Here is a 24502-nt window from a genome sequence, read left to right as displayed (position 1 = left end):
ACTTAAAAATTTACTAACACACAGAGATCTTTCTAGGATTCATACATGATTTTATGTATAGTCATTGTTGTGTTTAGTTGCTAAGTTGTGTCTGACTCTTTGTGACCCTGTAGACCCTAGCCCTCCAGGCTCCTATGTATAGTCATGCATAATACCAAGTAAATATTCCAACGTGCAAGAAAGACATGTTTAAGAGATTACTGAATTTTAGACCATAAAGTTTATTATCCTCAAAACATTCAAGAGTTTTTGTCTGGAGAGGGGCATCCAGCTTATCTAAATATATGCTACTCTTCTCTTAGTTTCACACTCAAGGAGAGTCTGGTGTGAAGGAGCACAGGACAAACAAGGTTTTGAAACTGAGGAAATTCATCGTTTTTCTAGAAAACCACTTTCCTGTCTTGTTTTCAGAAGGAAAGCTCAGATAACTGTGAACTCCAAGAGGAGGCTTATTTAGTAAGACGAGCTTGTTGATTTCATGAATACTGGCAAAGTCAGTGGCCCTCATGCGGAGCTGGACCCTGCAGTGTTTCAATGGATTTTGTCTAAATTCTGCTATTGCTTTTACAGTAAGTCTTAACAGATTCCTAGATATAGGAGAAGGAGCTGGAGGGTGTGGGGTTGACCTGAGGATTAACTGAACATACCTCCCTGCAATCTCTTCAGCCTATTTAAGTAATGGGAATTTTTTATTACATTTGGATTCTTTACTGAGTTAAATAGAAATAATAGTTTAGCTGAAATGCCTGACCTGAATGTCTATAAAGTCTAATTAGTGACTCCTGAGGCAAATGATTTTTTAAAAAGCTTTTCCACTCACCACAAAATCTATAATTAATTCTATTTATGCTTCCAGGCCTGCTAATGTGAATGCAGCACAAAATGCCATCTTTTATAGATACAGTCCTGGAAAAGAGGGTAGGGAAAGACTAAGAGGATTTTACAAGAAACAGAGCCACAAAACTGCTCACGTGTGGTGCCACGTAGGTCATGAAAGCTCTGCAGTCCTTGGCGCCGCTTTGCAATGAATTCTTATGCTCAACCCCGCACTCGATGCCACAGGGGGAATACGACAAAGGGGGCGGGCTCTGTGACTACACAATTCAGCAACTGACCAGGAGGAAACACAAGGGCCAAGCAAGTGATGCCAACAATTAGCGCCAGTGGAGTTCAAGGCAGGGAGAGTTCAAGGTGCAGGAGAGATCAGGGCAGGCTCTGTGGAAAAGAGAGGATGGGAGCAGAGCCTTGAAGTTGAGACAGAACTCCAGACAGGATTTAGATGGGGCAAAGGTAGAGAGGGCAGTTTCTTCCTTCACAAACAAGGCTGATTTAAGAGAAGGGCTGCTGCTGACATGAATCTCCCCTCTGCTAGCCCTGGAAGGAGAGCTGGTTCAGTTAAATCAGGTACTTTCCAGGACTACAGGCATGTGATGCAGATACTGTTTTTTTTTTTTTTTTGTGGAACATTTTAAAAGTCTTTATTGAATTTGTTTCAATATTGCTTCTGTTTTTTATGTTTTGGTTTTTTTGGCCACAAAACATGTGGGATCTTAGCTACCTGACCAAGGATCGAACCAATGCCCCCTGCATTGGAAGGTGATATCTGAAGCACTAGAACCCCAGGGAAACCCGAGGGATTTAGATTTTGATTGGAGAAAAACCCTTAGCAGTCCCTTGTGGAGGAGAAGGCAATGGCACCCCACTCCAGTACTCTTGCCTGGAAAATCCCATGGACGGAGGAGCCTGGTGGGCTGCAGTCCATGGGGTCTCAAAGAGTCAGACATGACTGAGCGACTTCACTTTCACTTTTCATTTTCATGCATTGGAGAAGGAAATGGCAACCCACTCCAGTGTTCTTGCCTAGAGAATCCCAGGGACGGGGAGCCTGGTGGGCTGCCACCTATGGGGCCGCACAGAGTCGGACACGACTGAAGCGACTTAGCAGCAGCAGCAGCAGTCCCTTGTGGGGTCTTGGAAGAGTAGATGGGTGGGAAGCCAGGAAGATGGGCTTTGCCTTTTGTCAAAGCTCCGGTAGGGCTGGACGAGGGGCTTTCGCATTCCCATAAGGGGAAGGGAGAAATTAGCACATGATATGGTTACCATAAACAAAATAAATATATATACACCATGGAATAGATACAGTCCTCAGTTTCAATAGTTCTTACAGCTTCCTTGATAACAAGGATGTTAGTGCCAAAACTCGCAAGAAATCCTTTCAAATATAGTCATGTTTGCTCAATACTTGTTTATAGTTGATCAAACATGCAGAAAGCTCTAGGCACTGACTCACCCCTCGAATTAGGAGGAAGCCCAATGCAGGCTTAAATATTTATTCTAGAGAAATGCTCCTGGATGGATATAGTTTGGTGCCAGTGACTGGGTTCTTCTCAGAGACCAAGTGTGCTTGGTTCTAGACACCACCGTTGATTGCACGAGAAGTGGGGACAGTGGGGAGGAGGAGCTGGCACCATGGTAACCAGGTCAAGCGTTAGGATTCAAAGCTGCAGACCCACTTCAGTGTTATCCGAACCCAGCTTTCATGCAGGTTCCCATTTCACTGCCTGCAGCACTTTTGAAAAGGCAAACAAAGACCCAGGAGCCTCGCTGGACCTTTGCTTCATATTTTCACTTGAGGGCTGGCGCTGCATTCACCAGTTGTGGTCAATGGAAACTCCCGGAGAAAGCCACAATAAGAAAAGGCAAAGAAATAGTTTCTTCCTTTACAGTTTTACTGGCTTAAAGGGCTCCAATCTACTAACCTTCCAAATTTTGTTTTATAATTTTATCAACTGAACCCTGCAAAAACAAGGAATTCTGTCCTCCGAGGTAGAGTCCTGAGCAAATGTGAAAGTGAAGATGTTTCTTTCAGCTGTGGCAAGCTGCCAGCCTCTCAAAATGATGGAATTTCATCCACTGACTAGAAACTGAGATTTTCAGAGATGCTCTCCACCTAATAGTAAATGGCAAAGGTTCTCCTGCCCACCAGTGGTGCACTCACACCAGAGCACCTGCCTGGACTCTGGTCTTGTCTTTGCTATAGCTCTGTAAACTGTGTTGAGTCATTTCACATTCTTGGTCCTCAGGGTCCTCTTCTCCGAAATGGAGCTGCTTCCCGGCCTACCCACATCAATCATCAAATGCTGTGGTCATCTTGTTATGGACCTTAGAGACAGAACTGAGTCTATTCTGGATCACTGCCCACTGCTGTGCAATCTTGGACCAGTTAGCTAATCTCTCTGTGCTTAGGGTATCTGCTTCTATGGAAGGAGTAATAATATCTACATTAAACAGTAGGGGTGAGCATTCGATGAGAAGACTATGTAAAATGATTTTCACTGTGCCTAACAGGTAAGAATTCACTAAATGATGACTTCTTATTTTTAACCTTTCTAAGGAAATTAATGTGGGAGAAAGCCTGAGCTCTAGAGTCATGTACTTGGGTTCCAACCTTGATCTCCCCATTAGAGCTGTGTGCCCCTGTGCAGGGTATCTGAGCCTCAGTTTCTTCATCTGTTAAATGGGAATATTTCCTTCACAGGGCTGTTATAGTTTTTAAATGGGGTAATATTAAAAAAAAATAAATGGGGTAATATTAAATGAGAAAAAGGAACAATGTTTGGTACCAAAATAAATTACAAGCTTTTCTCTCTGCCTATTCCCTGTGTTGCACTGATGGGAGATTAAAATGGAAAACAAGTGAAAGCACTTTGAACTAACACGTTACACAAAATCTGAGTACTTCTTCCTTAAAGTAGAGAGGACTGAAGGATAGTAAAAAGACCAAAACACAGGAATCATATTGAGGAAACAGAGAATCCAAGGACTTGCTGCATCCGTACCTTAGATAATCAGTTCCCTATAATCCAGTGATTTTCCATTTCCTCAGACTTTCACAGCCCAGTATTGTGGAAAAAGCAGACTCTCTGGACCCAGATGTGGGTTCAACTTCCCTCCTCCACCATTATGAGTGGGCAGACTTGGGCAGTTTATCTAACTGCCTACACCTCAGTTTCCTCACCTGTAAAATGGGGATAGTAAGTCCCTCTTGACAGAGTGGTTGTGGAAGTAGTTAACAGAGGAGCTGGTAGAAGGAAGATGCTCAATAATCATAGTAATTTTTCTTCTTTTTCATAGGTCTCATTTCACAGGTCCTGAGTGTTGGTTTATTCATCATCCAAAGGGGATAAAAACCACGATCTCTAGATTCCCTGAGCATCTTGATTATAAACATGATCGTTCCTTTGTCGGACTTTGTATTGGCCACGGTTGCCTATTGTCCTTATAGTAAAATACCATAGTTTTCAAGGCTCCATGTGATTTAGCCACTTCTTGCTTCTTCCTTCATCATCTGTCACTTACCATCTAAGCCCCACTCTTCTTCAATTCTGTTATACACCTTCTTAGGGTTCTGCTCTGCCAAGAATGTTGTATCCACACTTTTCCAATGAACAACTCCATTTCACTTTGAGGCGATCTCTTCAAAGGAGCCTGAGGTCTTTGCCAACCACTTTACTCTTAATCTCAGTTGTATGTTACTTTCTATATATGATGTATCACAATTTAAATTATACATGTTTATTTATTGAGTTGTTTTTTTATGTGTTCTTCCCACTAGATTATAAGCTCCACCAGGATAGGGTCTCTATCTGCTTGCTGCTGCTGCTGCTAAGTTGCTTCAGTCGTGTCCAACTCTGTGTGACCCCATAAACTGCAGCCCACCAGGCTCCCCCGTCCCTGGGATTCTCCAGGCAAGAACAATGGAGGGGGTTGCCATTTCCTTCTCCAATGCGTGAAAGTGAAAAGTGAAAGTGAAGTCGCTCAGTCGTGTCTGACTCTTCGCGACCCCATGGACTGCAGCCCACCAGGCTCCTCCGTCCGTGGGATTTTCCAGGCAAGAGTACTGGAGTGGGGTGCCATTGCCTTCTCTGCTCTATCTGCTTACGTATAACCAAATGGCCAGAGTCTACCGTAAAAAGTTTTCAATGAATATTAGAGGAATGAATAAATATTAGCCCATGCATCTTGACTGGGGATTTAAAAACAAAGTCACTATTAAGAGGTACAAACCTCTGTATAAAATAAATAAGCTATAAGGATATATTGTACCACACAGGAATATAGCCGGTATTTTATAATAACCTTAAATGGAGTATAATCTATAAAAACATTGAATCATTATGCTGTACACCTGAAACTAATATTGCAAATCAACTCTGCCTCAATAAAAAAAGAAGGTCACGGTGGATCTAGAACTTCATGAACTATCTGAGCTTTTGAAAGCTGCTCTGCACTCCTATTCTGGATAATTAAGCCCAGTCCTACTTTATTATGAGAAAAAAACTAGCCACAAAACAACATCCATGGGAAAAAGCTGGAAAAGATTCTTCAGATGGGGAGAGGGGATACAAGAGTTTCCTTTTCAGTATCCAAAAAGAGAAATGAACCCACTTTTTAAAATTAGTTAGCCAAATTTCAGGCCATAATTGTTTTTGTCTGACTTGAGAAAGATGAGCTGTGCTGTGTTTGTCCTCATTTTTCTGTCCAAGCAAATGAATTAACAACTGCAATAAACATGGGTTTCAAGTATTGGAAGGATGGAAACCACCAGCATAACTCCCAGATAAAAACTCACAAGAATGCTATCATTCAGCTAAAAGGTTGGAGTCTCAAATTATTTTTTCCCTTTTTGGAAGACAGTTTTACTAAAGTTTCTTAAACATCTTTGGAGTGATTTCTACTGGAGGGGTAGGGAGAGCTTTACAAACATCTGAGCTCATACTGAGCTTGAATGAGTTGCTAAGGCTGAAACAGTCAAAGAAAACACAATTTATACAGACAAAAATACTCAGATTATTTGGGGAGGAACCAACTCCTGAATGATGTGGCATAACACTCATAAGAATCTTTGAACAAGTAAGAGTTGTCCCTGTTTAGAACCCAGCCATCTGAAGAAAGGACTTCTACAGTAGCCTCATGACTGGGCTTCTGCCTCTGGGGCCCCTCAGTATCCTTTTTATATACAGAGACACTGCTATCAGATTCTCTTCTTAAATATCACTTGTTAGATGTTCAAATACTTCAGTGATTACACTAAGTTGGAGTTAAAATTCCTTCCAGGCTCTCATCAATCTGCTTCCAACCCAATGTCTTAGTTTATTTCTCATTATTCCTGACTCCTTTACCCAAACTCTCCCAGACAGATTATTGTCCTCAAAATATGTTTGCTCCTTTCCATGCTTTGGGCTGAGGTCATATTATCTCTTCTCTGGAGCTATCCATCACCCATCCTTGGTCTTTTAGGAATTCAGGTCTGCTCAACTTCTCATGAAGTCTCCAGTCCAGAACAGTTCACCTCTGAGCTGCCACAGGATTCATGATCAGGCCTGAATCCCGTTTTTAATCATCTGGAGAAATCAGTATTTGGGTGTTGTTTTACATGCTTATTACATTTCTTATTGTTTATACTGTCAAGTGTGCCACACTGACCTCAGAAGTTATTTATAGGACCCCAGGGGTCCCTCGCCTGGGGATCCATAATTGGAACTGATAATCTTCTATCCTTTCAATTATTTCCACTTTCTGATTAAGGTACTTTAAGTGGGTTTCTGTTTCTTGCAATCACATCTTAAAGAAGATGTCTGTCATATGTACACATTTAGGATAGGAGCTCTCAACTTGGGGTGGAATTATTTTTTCACAGTTCTGGAAATGTAAGGTCATACGTATCGATGTTCTGAATGTACAACATCTGGGGCACTGACTAAAAAGTGCAGATTTAAAAGATGCAGGTTCATAGGCTCCATCTCATACTGATTCTGATAGAAGCTCTTGGGGACAGACCCTGGGAATGGGTAGTGCAGACCAGATTCTCCACGTGATCATTATGCATATTCAAGAAATTCAGAGGATCAGGAGGAAGCTAACACTAAAGTTTCCCGTGTGGTGGTAAAGGGATGTGGAAGAGGAAATAATTCATATGTCTTGAATACTGATTATGTGCTTGAAAAAAATATTAGGCATTTTAACTGGTGTTATCTCTTGTAATCCTCAAACAAGACTACAATGTATGTCTTATCATTAATCCCCTATACAAATATGGAACGAAAGAAAATACCTCATCCAAGGATCTACACATGATAGTTGTTGGGCCAGCCTTTAAACTCTGGACTGACCAGCTCCAAAGTTCATACATCTCACTCTCCTTCCCACTCTGCTGGGGTTCTTAGCAAACCTTGGAGGGAGGGAGAGGGAGCATCAGGCACAACAGGTTGGGGGCTTCCTAGGTCAATCTGCAGGAGCTGGACAGATCCTGAACTCCTGAGGAGTAATCCCTGGATTAAAGCCACACTGACATCTTAAAAGGACAGTGATCCTCTGAGCTCTGAATCTGTACTTTGGACCCCAAGTCTAAAGCCTGGTGAACTCCAACTGCAGATACCGCTGGATGTCTGCCTGGTTCCCAGACCTAAAGGTGGAGGCTTTAGCAACTCTGGACTTTATTACGGGTACAGCACACACACAGGCCTTTTGGCTGAAGTTTCAGAGATCAGCATTCTCCAGGATTCCACTGGACCAAGGGTCTAGCTAGGGGATGGAGGGTAGAAAAGAAATCCAGGAAGCCAGGTCATGTTCATTGATAGGAAAGGGATGATTAAAAATAAAACAAAACAAAACCAGGTTGTGATGGAAAACAGGGCTGGTGACTGTGCAAACCCTGGGGAACATGGAAACCCTCATATTTTACAGTAAGGTGAACTATTACTCAGTTATAAAAAAGAAAGAAACAATTCTATTTGCAGCAACATGGGTGGGCCTAGAGATTATCATGCTAAGTGAAGTCAGTCAGACGAAAGACACACATATGATACTACTTAAATGTGAAATATAAAGAAATGATACAAATGAACTTATTTACAAAAGAAAAACAGGCCCACAGACATAGAAAACAAATTTATGGTTACTAAAAGGGAAAGTAGCAGGAGGTATAAATTAGGAGCTTGGGATTAACATATATATACTACTATGTATACAACAGATAACCAACAAGGACCTACTGTACAGCATAGGGGACAGTACTTAATATCTTGTAATAACATATAAGAGAAAAGAATCTGAGAATCTGAAAAAGAATATGTGTGTGTGTAACTGAATCACTTTGCTGTATATATACCTGAAACTAACACAATATTGTAAATCAACAATATATATTAAACAAACAAACGAGCCATGAAAAAACAGAGAAACAAGAACCTATGTTGTGACTCCAGGTAAGTTCCATTCATTAAATAAATAAAAGTTTAATATTAAAAAAAGAAGCCTTTTAAAATCACCAGGGAAGAACTTAAAACTCCTGTTCAGATAATCATCAACGGGCAGCCAAAGTAGAACACCACTGGTGGAAAGTACCTCTGATGAGCAAGTGATAGGGGTTGAGCCTGCAACGGTCTGAAGGGGGCTGCAGTTAGTCATGACTGGGAAAGCTGAGGTCACTCAAGAGCACAGCAATGGGCCACAGTGCTTCCAGTAGAGACCTGCCTGAAGTCTGGCTCACTGCCAGAGCAGGACTCCCTTCCATTTTTAGTTTTCCACTGTAGGGTGAAGAATTGGCACAGAAGAATAGAAACACGTGTGAAAGGCAGGAGGGAGAAGTGGAACACAGCAGATAGGAAGACATACAGAGGCGTGTGTCTCAAGAACAAGACCACCAGCCTCAGTGAGAGGCAGTGGGGCCACTGGGCAGCAGATCAGGGGGCCGGAAGGGCCGGAGTATTCAGTCCCAGAGGAAGCTGCTCTACTCACTGAGTGGATGATGCCTTGCAGGGCCTGAAAGCCGTCATTTACCGGAAACACGTGATCCTTACTGTCCGCAATCCGGGCCAGCTGAGAACACAGCAAACACAAACACACACGGAGACGTGTAAGGTTCGGACACGGAGAACCGGGAAAAGCCACTGGGTCCAGGGGGCTCCATCTCATGTAGAACCCGCAGGAACTGAAGGCCTTGCCTGGGCGCAGGGGCCTCACTGCAAGGCCCTCAGTCATAATGAGCTTACCAGCCGCCCTTCTGGAGCGGGTCCGGAGAGTCGGCTCCAGCTTTTACGTTTGTTTTAATGCTTGTCTCCTTGGGAGCAGGGGTAAGATTGCGCAGCGAGATGAACATTTGGCCTGGGTTGATGTATTTATGGATTTGGGGGCAGGCCATTGGCTCATTTCTCTCCCATTCAACCACATTTCTATTGGCAACGGTATTTGAATCAAACAGACTCAGGTTTCCTTTCAGAGCAACTTTAAAAATAAATTCAAGCTTCGGTGTTGGGTGAGGTCAATGAATGGGGACCCTTATCTTAGACCCAAGCTGTTCATTGAGGGAAAAACCCTTAAAGACTAGTTTGGCTGCTCCTGCTTGATGGAGCAGAGGACTGAAGAAAGGAGAAACTGATCTGTGAGCTTTTTTCCTCCCAAATTTCTGTCTAGTGCTGAGACTGCCACAGTTAGAGTCAATGCCAGGATTTTTACTGATTGCAAAAGGAACACACAATCATTGGGAAATTTCAAAAAACCCAGGAGTATTAAAAAGAAAAAAGTTCATATAATTCATCTGTTAAAAAAGGTTCATATAATTCATCTATCTACCCATTTGTCCATTCATCCTTCATCTATTATTGTTAATTTGATATATATAGTTATTCATACTTTTTCTATACAAATATCATATTTTATTTTAAAAAGTGGGTTCATACTATTCCCAAAACAGTTTTTGTTACCTTATTTTACTCATTTAGCAACATATCATGAGTATTGTCCATGTTGTCAAAACAAAAATAAATTATGAAGAACTAGGTTGCTAACACATTTTCACAATTTGATTATATATACCTGGACATACTTTTCTGCCCACTGGCCAATTATTTCCATTTATGGGAAGGGTATTGAAAATGCATTGTGTTTTTAATGAGATAAAAGGGATGTTTGCCATTTAAATAAGAAAATCAGATTTGTCAAAATAAATGTTAAAAAACCAATCTGTTTCCAAGTTAATTTCGATCTGTTTTGACTTCTTGGCAATTTAACCTCAACTAAAAGACTTTTCACTGAACTGAACTGAAAAGTCAACTAGAAAGGATGCTGCCTAGATGCTCTGTGTTGAAGACCCTCAAGTGTATTTGCAAATGGGTTCACATCCCTCACACATCCAATGATTCCCTTCCTGTTTAGCATTCCTGGAAAAATCATCTATCTAAAGGGTATTTATACTGCTGATGTACCCTCCTCACCAAATGCATATGTTTTCTATCATTCACAAGCTTAATATGCTCCCAAGCATGAAGAAATCTAATGTTCATACCTGCGTTTCATTGAAATCCTTCACGCCTACACAGTAAACAATTGCACCGAGATCTCGGGATCTGTTCGCCTGGGCCAATGAAAAATGACATTAAAGTGAGAAGCAATGGCAAATGCAGTCCTTTTGGATCAGCCAGACTAATTGCAATAATCAGGTATTTATTGAGCATCTACTGTGTGCCACGTACCATAAGGGAGAGGGCAGTCCCTGTCCCTGAAGAATCAATACTCCAGTGAACATATTCTAATTCAATATGGTAGATGCAAAGGGCGTGATTAGTCTAATGGGAGGTGTTGAGAAAGACCCACAGAAGTAGAATCTTGATGAGAAACTTTGCATGACGAAGGGAGGAAAAGGAAACTGTAGGCTAAGTCATATTAAATATTCCGGGGAAATAATTATCTTTTCTGTTCCTCTAATGGATTTTTATTGACATAGGTTCTTCCTTTGTAATGGCATCATGCTCTGGCAGCAAGGTTGTAATCTTTGGAACCTGATATACCTGTGTTTGATGCTTGACTTAGCTCTGTGAAGTGTTTGGGGGATTAAATGAGATAACATATGCAGAGCTCCTCACATGAGGCCCAGAACAATACAGATGGGCATCAATGTCAGCACCTTTGTGAATAAGGGTTTTTTATTCCCAAAGACACAGGGTCAATGGTATGGGGATTGCAGTCCATATTTGAGTGGGTGAACCTATGACCTTCTCTACAATTAAGTATTGAGAGGGCAACACAATGAATAGTATACAGATTTTGGCTTGGTTTTAATATTTGATTTATTAAAGACTCTTCCAGGTTTTCTAGGTTGTTTGTTTCAGAATAGAAAACAAAATTTGTAATTCCTTGGTATATGTCAATACAGTAGGAAATTAATAAATAATTGATAGGAAACATATAATAGGTGCCCAATATATGCATATTGATTTCAATGGTATCCTTTTATCCCCTTTTCTTAGTACTCCAACCCACTTATGATTAACCTTGAATTTTAGAAGGGACAGAAACATACATCTTTTTACCTTCAAGTTAGAAATTATTTCTTGCTGCTTTCAGGATAAAATTAACTTTTAGATACAGTCTAGCCCCAGCCTTATCTGCAACAACTTCTATATGACATTTCTCCTCTAGCAGGGCTTTATATAGAATTATCAGAAATGGAAAGGTTCATTTTCTTTCTGTATCTTGAAATGTATCTTTCTGTTTCAGACACCCTCTTCCTATTGGCAGTGGCACTCCAAATATTTTTCTAAGTTTGCATGTGCCATACCTAAAATTCTTTTCTACCAATCCCTATTTTAAGCCTGTCACTTACCATTTATTTTATATTCACTTATTCCCTTATTAGGGTTTTTACTTTGATTGCTACTTTGCATCTAGATAAACCATTTTGCATTCCTATTATATAGTTAGTTTCAACTTTTTCTAAAGTTAGGAATTTCTATATAGGAATATATTTTCATATAGGAATATATTGTTTCCCAGATGCTCAGGGAGTGTCTGTCATAATTTACTCATGTGTCTCCCCACTGAGAATTTTGTACAAGTTAAGGATGGGGGACAGTAATGTGTTTACCCACTTAATATCCTCATGCCCTTTGCCAACAAAGCCTTCAAAAAGTTGAACATTATTACATGGTAAAGTCCTTGAGGGCAGCAACTGTGTCTTACGAATCAATGTTTCTCTAGTCCAGCAAAGTGCCCATACAGGTCAAACTCTAAGTAAATAGTGAGTGAATGAATGGATGAATATATACTTCTGGCTTGTGGAGAAAGCTGAATTTAAATTAAATAGTAGTCAAGAGCTTCAGGTAAGGGTAATGCTCTGATTGATTTCTCCTCAAGAGGCTGGCATCGCCCTTCCTCCCCACCTGTGTTTCTTCTTATCGTGTTTCTTTTGAGGTTGTCCTGAATGAGCCTTTGTCACTAATGAGGCTTCAATACATTTCTATGGTGAACTGGTTTCTTTGGGTTACTTATACATATAGCTCGCATGTGAAATTTGAAAGGAAAGAATTTCCTAAATATAAACATCACTTTCAAGTCCTAGACAAACCTCTTTTTCTGAATCTCTTTATACAAACTGAAAGCTTCATTTAGAAAGAATTCCTTTAATTGCTTTGGGGAGTACTTTTCAAGAGCATAAAGAAAAGGAAAAAAGGAATATTGAAGGAGAGCTTGCAGTTTACTTTGTCACCAGTTAATGTTCAGCTTTGATTCTTAGTAAGAATTTCAGTGATTAATACATTTTGACAAAATTGGCCCTTACATATTTCAAGTAATTCTTTCCCCTCCTGTTTTTAGTAGAAATGAAAGAAAAATAGTACCAATGGATTTGTTAAAAAATGATATAGTATTTCAAAACTGCTTTCAATTAAGAAAGGCATGACAGATATATTTTATCCCCCAAAGTAATATGCAAATATTTTGTAAAAGGGAAAAATACCCACCATGTGTGAGACATGTGGATTCACTTTAAAAATAAACTAATTATTTTTCACATATGGGACTCTTTTATCTGGGGATTTTACAAAGAAAATCTATCATTTTTGCCCAAGTAGAGAGACTGCAGCCCATTTCAGAAGGAAGAAGCCCTGTTTGTATGTCAGACACAGGCCAGGCTGTCTCTTACCTCCCTCTCTGAATAGAAGAAGAGGTCCTCATGGAGTTCTCCATCAGTCAGAGCAATGATAACGCTGGCTGTCCTGTATCCTGGTCAAACAACACAGACCCACTCAGTTCATCCTGCCACACCAAGAAAACCCCCTCAGCCCTGGGAGTCTATCTCTTCAAAGCTGCACCATCTGAGTTCAGTATTGTGAGAATCAGCACCTTTTCTTTTGAGACTGGAAGTTGCTCCAGCATGAAGAAGAATATGGAACAAACTCTAAGGGGGAACATGTTTTGTTTCTGGGTTGCCAAGTCTTGTCTTTAAAAAAGACCAAACCTTATAAATTGGTCACTGGACTGATAACTGGGGGCTGGGGGTAGCTACAGGGAATCACACATGACTATTTCCCAGGAGCAGTCCACCTGACTCTTGCCAAGGCCTGAGGGCAAACTTGACCACCTGGGCCATCCAGGTGTCCTTCTCACATGCTGTCCTTGACTGCATGCTACATACCTTGAGGAGTTTGGCAAAGAGGAACAGTCATCATGATTTACAAGTTGACTGGAGAAGGAAATGGCAACCCACTCCAGTGTTCTTGCCTGGAGAATCCCAGGGATGGGGGAGCCTGGTGGGCTGCCGTCTATGGGGTCGCACAGAGTTGGACATGACTGACGCGACTTAGCAGCAGCAGAAGTATTACAGCAGTTGTCAAAACTTACTAGAATTCTGTCAGTGATTTAGAAACTTCTAGTAACATTGTTTGTCAGTTGTTCAGTTGTATCCAACTCTTTGCAACCCTATAGACTGTAGCCCACCAGGCTCCTCTGTCCATGGAATTCTCCAGGCAAGAATACTGGAGTGGGTGGCCATTCCCTTCTCCAGGGGATCTTCCCAGCCCAGGGATCCAACCCGGGTGTCTCACACTGGAGGCACATCTGAGCACATCTGAGCTCACATCTGAGCCACCATTGCTGATGATGTCTTTGTATTAACAACTGTTGCTATAGATACTGGGTCTGGCTTATTTGTTGCAGTTTAGAGTAAAATAGGAAGTGGACACCTCTACAGGTCTGGGAGAAAAGTCCCTACTGCAGTGCTGACTCTTTTTGGAGATTTGCCTCAGATAGAGAAATGTTACCCATGAAAGATAAGGTAGTAATAGTATATTAACTAAAATAATAATAAATATTATTTCCATGTGCTAAACACACTAGCAAGTGCATTTCATGCCCTTTCCCCATTTAAATGAAGGAACGATGAAGCCAAACTGGTATCTTAATCTAAAATCATATCCAGTCACAATGATGAAGAGGCCTGGAGCTCAGAGAAGGACAAGAGAATTAAATTTGACATAAAAATCCAAGACTTTACTAACTCATCCAAGTGTTTATTAACTTGATGAATTCAGCATGCAAAACTGGTCATGAGCATTACAAACTGTAGCCCGTAATGAGATCTTAATTATTTTATATAACTTTTTGGGGAATCATCAGAGCAGTAGAATTTGACCTGGTACATGCCATCTTTCTATGTGTCCCTTCTCTGTGATGAAGTGTGTGTTCAAGGATCTGAAGCAATATCATATGTGTCTTTTGAAACAGGAAATTACTGAGGTAATTTTTTCAGAAGGAAACACAGAAAAAAAAGTTAATCATAATGGTAATTCAGAATATAGTCTTACCTTGACTGTTTTCATAATAAATCTGCTCACTGGCCTGAAAAACACATGAAAAAGTCATTAGACATATCTACTCTTTGCTACAACAAATGCCATTATGGGCAGTGGTCTCTGATGTTGGATCCACAGTCTTGGGTCAGTCTTGATTCTTATGTAATTCACCCAGGTTTCACTCAAATACCAATGGATGACATTCATCTAAGGTTATCTTGGATCAATATCTTACTTCTCATAGACTGGGACTTGTTTTTCTTAAGACTGAAATGATGAAATTCTGTCTCAACCTCTGAAGAAATATATAGAAAGGCTACCCTGGGAATAGAGAGGACTTGTGTGTGGCATGATTCATGAGCATCAGCCAAGCATTAGCTGAGATTCTTCATCCAGTGTCAGGGAAGGAGGAAGGAATTTCATTTATTCAGCTCTTTTGGATGGAATTATTGGGTACACACTTCTGGGAACTTTTTTTACTCTTGCCATTGAGTGTGGCTTAGTTCCGTTAAAACATGTGTCTCATCTCATCAGTCATCCCTGTTTCTACATCACAATCTACATTTGGAGTTTAAAACTCTTTTTAAAGTTACCCTTTCAAATCCTTCATGCATGTAAGTGTCTCCTCCTGGCAGAACCTTCTGGAGTTCTTCTAGCCCTTGACGGATCTGTTCCCTGAAATCCAAAGACACCCTGTTAGTCTTGTTTTTATTTTGCTGTTGATAGTCACATGCATTAGTCTTTATCTCCATGGATAGTCTGTATTACCCCATTAGTCCCCTAAAAGCCTATCGGCAGGAAAGTCTTTGCAGTAAATCATCAATTTAGGGCAAGCCATAGTGTAGAGTAAATGAGATTCCAGGGACTGAGGGAAAGGACACTTCTTCAGGAATCTGTGGGTGAAAATTTTCCATTCCCTGGAACAGGACAAAGTTTTCACTCCACATTGGAAACAAGTCTTGAGATGCAACTGGTCTTGAAGGAAACATACCACCCTAGGCAACTTTATATCGAGATGCAAAGGGCTCATGTAGTCCAGAGAGAGGCGGGTGCTAACAACCCAGGGCAAGGTCACCACAAGGACCACAGGCAGGAGGGACAGGCGTCTGGAGCAAAATGCCACCAGCACCATTGCGCCAGAGAAAACCAAGTAGTCAGCTTTGAAAATAAAGACCCTGGCAAACTGGGCTTTCCAGGACACCAACAGTGTTTTCTGTGGGTTGGAGTCTGTGTTTTCTTACTTTGATTGCTCAAGGTGGTAGTGGTGCAGGAAGAGGAAGTGGTTATAGTCTTGGGAAAGGGTCTGACAGCAGCGGAAAACATGAAGCTTAGGGGACCAATTAGAATCCTTGTGGACCATTCCCTTAGGGATGTTAGATGTCCACATACACATTCCCATCAATTACATAGCTAAATGGCAACCCACTCCAGTGTTCTTGCCTGGAGAATCCCTGGGACGGGGGAGCCTGGTGGGCTGCCGTCTATGGGGTCGCACAGAGTCGGACACGACTGAAGTGACTTAGCATGGCATACTATGCTGAAAAGGGCAAGAAAGTGTAGTTTTTGACAAAAGAAAAAAAAAATGAACTTCATTCATGAATAGGAAGCCCATAAAGGGTTTGAAATTATTCTTCCTCCCACTGGAGTTTCTTTAGGGGCAGACGGTGGAGATACACAATTTAAATTGGGTGGGGAAAGTTCTTTTCAGCAGGGAAGGAAACTAATGTTCACTGAGCATCCACTAGATATAGGCCCTACACAGATTTCAGATTTCATCCTCATAATAACCACTCCAGGTGGGTATCATTGCCCTTAGGTAAGAAAACGAGTTCAGAGAGGTTAGTTAAGTAAGAGAACAGAGGCTTGACATCAAATCTGCCTGATTAGAAGAAAAAAAAATTTTTGCCTGGATTTCTACTTTGCCAAGCAGCATAGAACAGTGAGAAGTTTTCAGTAAAACTTGAATTAATGAAGAGCAATGGCAAATTTTAAAACCATCTGTGTACTAATACTGTGTCAAACTGTTTGAAAAATGCATACAATTAATTCACTTATGACTTATGATAGCTCTCTGAGGTAGATACTAGAGTTATCTTCATTTCGCAGATAAAGAAACTGAGTCACTATATTGCTGAAAGTATTAAATAGTCACTTGAGTTCCCCAGTTCAAATTAGCTCCCTCAATCAGACTTCACATGGCACCCGACAATTCTGGATTTACAGCACTTACGACATTTTATAACTAATAACATTTGACATTTTATAACTAATTTATAAACTAATAACGAATTCTATAACTAATAACATCTGTTTGTTTCAGCTCTAGACTTTAAGGAAGTTGTCCAAAGCTCCTTCACTACCAAGTGGCAGAGGTGGGATTTCAACCTAGAGGCCCTGCTCTCGGTCACTATGATAAACTATTCCTCTCTTGAATAAATGAATGAACAAATGAATGGATAAAATTTATTACTTGTATATACTGGTAATTGCTTAAAGAGGAAGCCCAACGCAGAATTAGTATTTTTGTTAAACTGATGTAATGGGGTGCTCATAGATGAGACTGGATCGTCAGGTTGGAAGTTTTAAAAGACAAATTGAATAGGGTTTAAACTGAGGTTGCTGATGCTTCTAAGGTGGAATATTTAAGGTCAAGTAACTTAGACTTTGGAAGACGTACAGATTATTGTCTGCTTCTCTTATCAGTGCCCAGATATCAGCTCACGTGCCAAGCTGCCCAAATCATCTAACTGGAAGCCTTCTTTGACCCCCTCTACCTTGACTCCCCTCTCTCCTAATCCCCTATGTAATCTAACATTAGATTCCATTGGTTGTATTCTAAAGATATCTTGAGACTGACACTTCTATTTCTTTTGCCAACCTCATGGCCTGGGCCACCATCATTTCTTACTTAGACTATTGGGAAGTCATTAGCTATCAGACTGCCTTTTCAACCCTCTTCTGTTCAATCTCCACATGTTCTTAAACTATGTGTCAAAACATGCCATTCACTCAAATCCTTACCACAACCTTCAAGGGCCTACATGGGATGGTTCTCTGCCTCCCTGACAGTCTCAACTTGCACCAGTCTGCCCCTACTCCCTTCATTTGAGTGCCACTGGTCATCCCTAGCTCCTTTCTCCAACAGATCCTTCACATCTGCAGTCACTGATGCCTAGGGATGGGAGATATTCTTTGCCCAGCTCTCCACTGGGCTAATTCTCTCCCAGCCTTCAATCCCAAGCTAAATATCAATTGCTCAAAGTAGCTTCATTGGACAATTAGCTCCCTCAATCAGACTTTACAGGGTATCCCACAATTTTTGCTTTATAGCACTTAGGACATTTTATAACTAGTAACATTTGATTATGTCATCATCTGTTCAGTTTAGTTCATTTGTTTCAGTTTTAGACTTTAAACTCCATGAGCATTGGGCCATGTCTGTTTGGGTCTCCACTAATCTTCTGTGTTTATGACATACCTGGAACATTACAGACATTCAAAAAATATTTGCTAAAGAGGTAGGGGAGGGAATAGGCTTCATTGCTACATGTGGACAGTGGCCAGGCAGAAGCTCACCTGGTAGTAATTGACTGTAGGGCAGGCCTGGGTCCATATAACTATAAACCATTCTCTACGCTGTACCTCTTTACAGAACCCCCACATTTTAATAAATTCCATTAAAAGCCATAGTTTAATTTCAACTCTGCTGTTTGGTGATGAGAAAGAGCATATATCTGTGCATTAGAAGGAGGGTTAAAGATGAGAGCAGAGTCCCCCATGAGGCCACCATGGTAGGGGGAGGGTGGCATTAGCATTCACCTGGCAGAGGGCAGCTTTGCCCTGCAGGTCAGCCTTTTCATGAGGGTAACAGCAAAGGTCCATCTAGTCAAAGCTATGGTGTTTCCAGTAGTCATGTATGGATGTGAAAGTTGGACCATAAAGAAGACTGAGAGCTGAAGAACTGATGCTTTTGAACTGTGGTGTTGAAGAAGACTCTTGAGAGTCCCTTGGACTGCAAGGAGATTAAACCAGTCAATCCTAAAGGAAATCAATCCTGAATATTCATTGGAAGGACTGATGCTAAAGCTGAAGGTCCAATACTTTGGCCACCTGATGTGAAGAGCTGACTCATTTGAAAAGACCCTGATGCTGGGAAAGATTGAAGGCAGGAGGAGAAGGGGACGACAGAGGATGAGATGGTTGGAAGGCATCACCGACTAGACGGACATGAGTTTGAGTAAGCTCCGGGAGTTGGTGAAGGACAGGGAAGCCTGGTGTGCTGCAGTGCATGGGGTTGCAAAGAGTCGGACACAACTGAGCAACTGAACAACAGCAATAAGAGCCAACAAGGTGGCAGGATGGTGAAGCTGGTATAGGACAGTGTGGCTGAGACAGAAAACTGGGGTTTGTTCCTAAGTCACAGAGGTCATACGCTGAAACTCTCCGGTATAGCTGAGGTGCATTATGGAGTCGGAGGATAATTTCTAATTAGGTGGACGCAGATAGGGCATTGAAAGGAAATGTGAACCAAAAAAGTAAATGTGGTCTTGTCTTGGGTCATTGACTAGTGAGGTTTAGGACGTTTTGGTAACACTAAAATTGGTGTATTGTGTTAAAATTGGAACTTTAAAAAGAGGAAAGAAAAACGGGATACTGGGGGTGTGGAAAAGATTCCCTGGCTGCTTTGTATTTTTCTCTGCCAAAAAATGTCTGGGAACGGGGTGTTTTCTCTAAGCCTATTTCCTTTCCTTACAAGTGTTTTCTTGAGCTTTCTATTTTTTTGGTACCAGAACAAGCACAGGCTGTTTTGGGAGCTGTCCTTATCCTTGATGTGTCTGGCAAGATATGATGAGCTCACTGGTCCCAAGCAGTGGTCAAACTTCCTTTATACCACCCTTAGTTGGTGAAAGATCAGATGACTTATGGCCCCATCTCCCTACTCCATGCCCCTTCTCTAAGCTCCCACAACATCCAAGCAAACAAAACAGATGGTTTCATGGAAATTGTGGGTCTGTTTTAATTCTGGGACAACAGAACTATTAATAAAGACCTATTTTTTTATGCTCTCTTAGAAATGAAAGAAAGCTGGGAGAAAGGTCTTTTAAAGGGGTTGATAAGAACCTCTCCTTTTTCTGAGAACTTGGGTATTACCAAATGAAATGTTATCTTCCTGGGAAATGAGAGAGTCTGGGAATCCTACGAAAACAGGCTGCTATTAAAGAGTCTCCTCTTTTCCTTGGTGGTTTCACATGTCTGCCAGTGTTCCTACTTAGAAGTTAAGGGTTTTCAGGCCACATGTCTTGTGTTCCTTTTGCAACTCCTGCAATACTTAATGATGGACATAGTTGAGTGATTTGTTGCTGAATGAATGACTCCACTTTGGACAGTCCATCCATCCATTCATTCATTTTCACAACTACTTACTGAGCACTCACTTTGCACCCGTACTATGCTGGTTTGTAGGGGGAGGGGGTGGGGAGAATCAGTTACAGTGTCTGTTGGGCTTTCTCTTACCCTGGAATTTTTCTACATTTCTTGAAGATTACTTTCTGGGATTCCAGTTGTACTGTGACATTTTAATATTTGCTGATGGAACCATTAAAGGAGGAATGTACATAAGTACATCAAGAAGCACTTCAACAACTTTTTACCCCAAGTATCCCAGTGATTCTTCTACTGCAAAATCCACCTTGGGGTTGGGCAATGTCTACCACATTTCCAGTCTATAAAAAATAAACTCCACTACCACCTCTCTGACACCCAGCGTCAGCTCTGAATTGGCCAATTTTTGCCTCCTAGTGAAGGAGCTTCCGTGGAACTGACTTTCCTCAAATGTCCTGCAGTTTTTGGCTTTGGAACCTCAAGGATACAGTAAACATGCATCACAATTAACCACTAATGCTACACTCACAACCTTTCCAGATGTCTCAGGCCTCCAGTGTCGGCTACCCAAAACATGGAGTGAACCGAACAGAATAGCAAAGAAAGACGTTTTGCTGCTACTTGGGAAGTCCCGTAACCAACTCTAATCACTTGTTTATAATGTATAAAGATCACGTCCTCTTTATGATTTTTATCTCAGAGTAGGCCTGATTAATGGCATTTATCTCAGAGTAGGCATGATTAATGACATCAGGATGCATGTTGAACCAAAGATCCATTGTTATATTTTTTAAAGTTAGGTATAATTTATAGATAGTAACATGCATAGGTATTCATTAATATCCATTATAATTGTTGAATTTATTTCTATTACTTTTCTCTTAATATTCCTTCATTCTCTTTTAATATCTGTAGGATCTCTAGTGATATCCTCCCTTACATTTCATTTCAGCAGTTGCTATATGGATTATGATGTTTATCCTTATTTTATAATAAGTTAATATCACGCTACTTCTCATATAATGGAAAAACCTTTTAGTATTATACTTCCATGTAATTCTCTGTCATACTTTGAGTTATTGTTGTCATATATTCTACCTCTGTATGTAATACACTCCAAAATATAGTGTTAATTGTTTCTGACTTAAATAATCATCCTTTTATGAAATTAAGAAAATAGTTGGCCTTCCCTGGTGGCTCAGTGGTGAAGAATCCACCTGCTCATGCAGGAGACAGTAGTTCAATCCCTGGTCCGGGATGATCCCACATACTGGGGAGCAATTAAGCCTGTATACACGACAACTAGAGAAGTAGCCCCTGCTCACCACAACCAGAGAAAAACTCGCACAGCAACAAAGACCCAGCACAGTCAAAAACAAAAAATAAAATTATAAATGAAAAAGAAAATAGTTATCATTTCTGGTTGTTGTTTTTAATGTGTTGTTATGGATAGTTTGCCGGGAGAAATTTCAATAACCTCAGATATGCAGATGACACCACCCTTATGGCAGAAAGTGAAGAGGAACTATAAAGCCTCTTGATGAAAGTGAAAGTGGAGAGTGCAAAAGTTGGGTTAAAGCTCAACATTCAGAAAACGAAGATCATGGCATCTGGTCCCACAACTTCATGGGAAATAGATGGGGAAACAGTGGAAACAGTGTCAGACTTTATTTTTCTGGGCTCCAAAATCACTGCAGATGGTGACTGCAGCCATGAAATTAAAAGACGCTTACTCCTTGGAAGGAAAGTTATGACCAACCTAGATAGCATATTCAAAAGCAGAGACATTACTTTGTCAACAAAGGTTCGTCTAGTCAAGGCTATGGTTTTTCCTGTGGTCATGTATGGATGTGAGAGTTGGACTGTGAAGAAGGCTGAGCGCCAAAGAATTGATGCTTTTGAACTGTGGTGTTGGAGAAGACTCTTGAGAGTCCCTTGGACTGCAAGGAGATCCAACCAGTCCATTCTGAAGGAGATCAGCCCTGGGATTTCTTTGGAGGGAATGATGCTAAAGCTGAAACTCCAGTACTTTGGCCACCTCATGTGAAGAGTTGGCTCATTGGAAAAGACTCTCATGCTAGGAGGGATTGGGGGCAGGAGGAGAAGGGGACGACAGAGGATGAGATGGCTGGATGGCATCACTGACTCAATGGACGTGAGTCTGAGTGGACTCCGGGAGTTGGTGATGGACAGGGAGGCCTGGCGTGCTGGGATTCATGGGGTCACAAAGAGTCGGATACGACTGAGCGACTGATCTGATCTGATGGGTAGTTTACACCTGGTATCATTTTTTCTCTGAAAAATTTCTTTTAACATTTATTTATTTATTTTGTAACACAGATATGCTGGTAATGATTCTCTCAGCTTATTTTTTCTTTCTAGAAACGTTTTGACTTTGCCTTTAATTTTAAGGATATTTTCAATGGATACAGAATTCTGGTTGGACTTTTTTTCATTTTATCTCTTTAAAGATATTGATCCTTTGTCTTTTGGATTGCACAAGCTTTTTTCCAGGGAAAGTACAAGATTTTCATTGATATTTCTCTGTAATATGTCTTTTCCCTCCCCCTTTGACAGCTTTTAAGATTCTCTCTTTATTCTGGTTTTCAAGAATTCAGCTGTCATGTGCTTGGTTTTCAAGAATTCAGCTGTGATGTGCTTAGGTGATTTTTTAAAAAATTTATCCTGTTTGGGGTTCTTTCAGCTTCTTGAATCTGTGTGTGAAATATCATGTTTAGTATTCTAATTATACATATATTAGATCACTTGATATCACCCCACAAATAATAAGATCTGGTTCATCACCCTCCATGTTTTCCCTTCTCTCTTTCAACTTAGATAATTTCTACTAATGTGTTTTTAATTCATTAATCCATTTTCTGCAGATATTGTATTTTTTAGTCTGCAGTTTTCACTTGGTGTTTTGAGATTCTTTCTTATTTTTCAGATACTCCATGTCTTTCTCCATTATATGCACCCTTTCCTGTAAATTCTTTATATGTTTATAGTGGTTGTTTTAAATTCTTGTCTATTAATTCCAATAACTGAGTCATTTGTAGTTTGCTACCATTCCTGTTTTTTTCTTGGTCATCGGTTACACTTTCCTACTTCCCATGTCTCACAATTCTTAAATTTGTATTTCACACATGGTATATTTTTTAAAAGCAGTGGAAACTTAGGTATAATATTGATTTGTTTTTTTTGACTAACTGGAGACTGTAAGCCTTTTGTCTTTGTGAGCTGGAGTCGGGGTGGTGCTGAATGTTTAGATTCTCTCTTGAGTTAGGTTGACCTTCGTTTGGGATACAGCTTTAATTAGACTGTATTCCCTGTTATTAACCCAGTTCCCAGCCCTGTCTTTGTGATCTTTTCTGTATTTGAGATGGGAGTTAGGTGCAGTTTCAGATAATTTTGCTTGACTTAGGACTCCAGAATCCAAGCAAGCACCACAAATATCCATGGGATGAAGTGATTTCTCTCTCATTTTCAACAACTCTTTTACTGCTACTTTCTTGGGAAACTGCAGAGGTTTGGATGAGAGGGAAGAATTATTAGGCTGAGAAATTTTTATTTATTGGGGCTCTTTAAGATAATCCATCTCTTTGGTGAACATTGTTGTCTAAGGTTCAGCTGACTTTCCCTCATACCTGAGAGGTCTGTCCATGGCTCACCTACATTTCTAATTTCCCAAACCCAGATCAGGTGGCCACCTTCAAGTACAGAAGCTTCTGCAGATGTCTGCTCAGTTCTACTGGGCTTGTTTCTCTCTCATCTCATCAGTGCTTCCTGTGTGTCTGCTAGCCCCAGTGGAACATATGAATTTTATTTTGTCTGGGCTTTTCTGGTTGACCATGGAAATGAAGGTTTTTCACATCCCTCTACATCCTAACTAGAAGCAGACATACTATAAAGGCTTTTTCTAAATATTTGCGACTACACATTTGTTTCAAGACAGGAAGAAAAATACTGGAGATGATTACCAGCATATAAATATACTCTAGTACCTTTCATCGTAACAAAATAAATCCTCTGTGACCCCACATGTCCCTCTAGCTATTGACCAATTCATTTGCATGTCTCTTCAAAACAAAACTTCTTGAAAGAGTACTTGCTTCCCAGTTTTTCTTGGTAAAGATTTCAAATGTAAAGTGATCTTTATCTATCTCTTCATAGTGATTGAACAAGACTAAGACTGGTTGGAAGCTCTGTGTGCACGGTGCGTGCGTGTGTGCTGAGTTGCTTCAGTTGTGTCCGACTCTGTGTGACCCTATGGACTGTAGCCTATGAGGCTCCTCTGTTCATGGGATTCTCCAGACAAAAATACTGGAGTGGGTTTCCATACCCTCCTCCAGGGGATCTTCCTGACCCAGGGATTGAACCCATGTCTCTTACATCTTCTTCACTGGCAGGCAGGTTCTTTACCATTAGTGCCACTTGGGAAACCCTGCGTGCATGGTGGGGCATACCAGGTGGTGGGTGATCAGCTTTTATCA

At 40.8% G+C, this 24502-nt stretch overlaps 1 protein-coding gene across 2 annotated transcripts in view; it reads right to left on the bottom strand.

Moving 5' to 3' along the window:
• Window positions 1-24502, bottom strand: part of ANTXR1 (ANTXR cell adhesion molecule 1) — a 258255-nt gene that overhangs the window by 185817 nt on the left and 47936 nt on the right. For both annotated transcript variants that reach the window (XM_061432860.1, XM_061432861.1), the window contains 5 exons: window positions 15221-15302; window positions 14640-14673; window positions 12980-13059; window positions 10346-10414; window positions 8800-8880 (listed from right to left, as the gene is read on the bottom strand). In XM_061432860.1, coding sequence (XP_061288844.1) covers window positions 8800-8880; window positions 10346-10414; window positions 12980-13059; window positions 14640-14673; window positions 15221-15302 — 346 coding nt within the window. The remainder of the gene's footprint in view (window positions 1-8799; window positions 8881-10345; window positions 10415-12979; window positions 13060-14639; window positions 14674-15220; window positions 15303-24502) is intronic.

This window comes from Bos javanicus, chromosome 11 (genome assembly GCF_032452875.1).
Source record: "Bos javanicus breed banteng chromosome 11, ARS-OSU_banteng_1.0, whole genome shotgun sequence".
Taxonomy (NCBI): Eukaryota; Metazoa; Chordata; class Mammalia; order Artiodactyla; family Bovidae; genus Bos; species Bos javanicus.
This window is presented reverse-complemented; position numbering and strand designations above follow the sequence as displayed.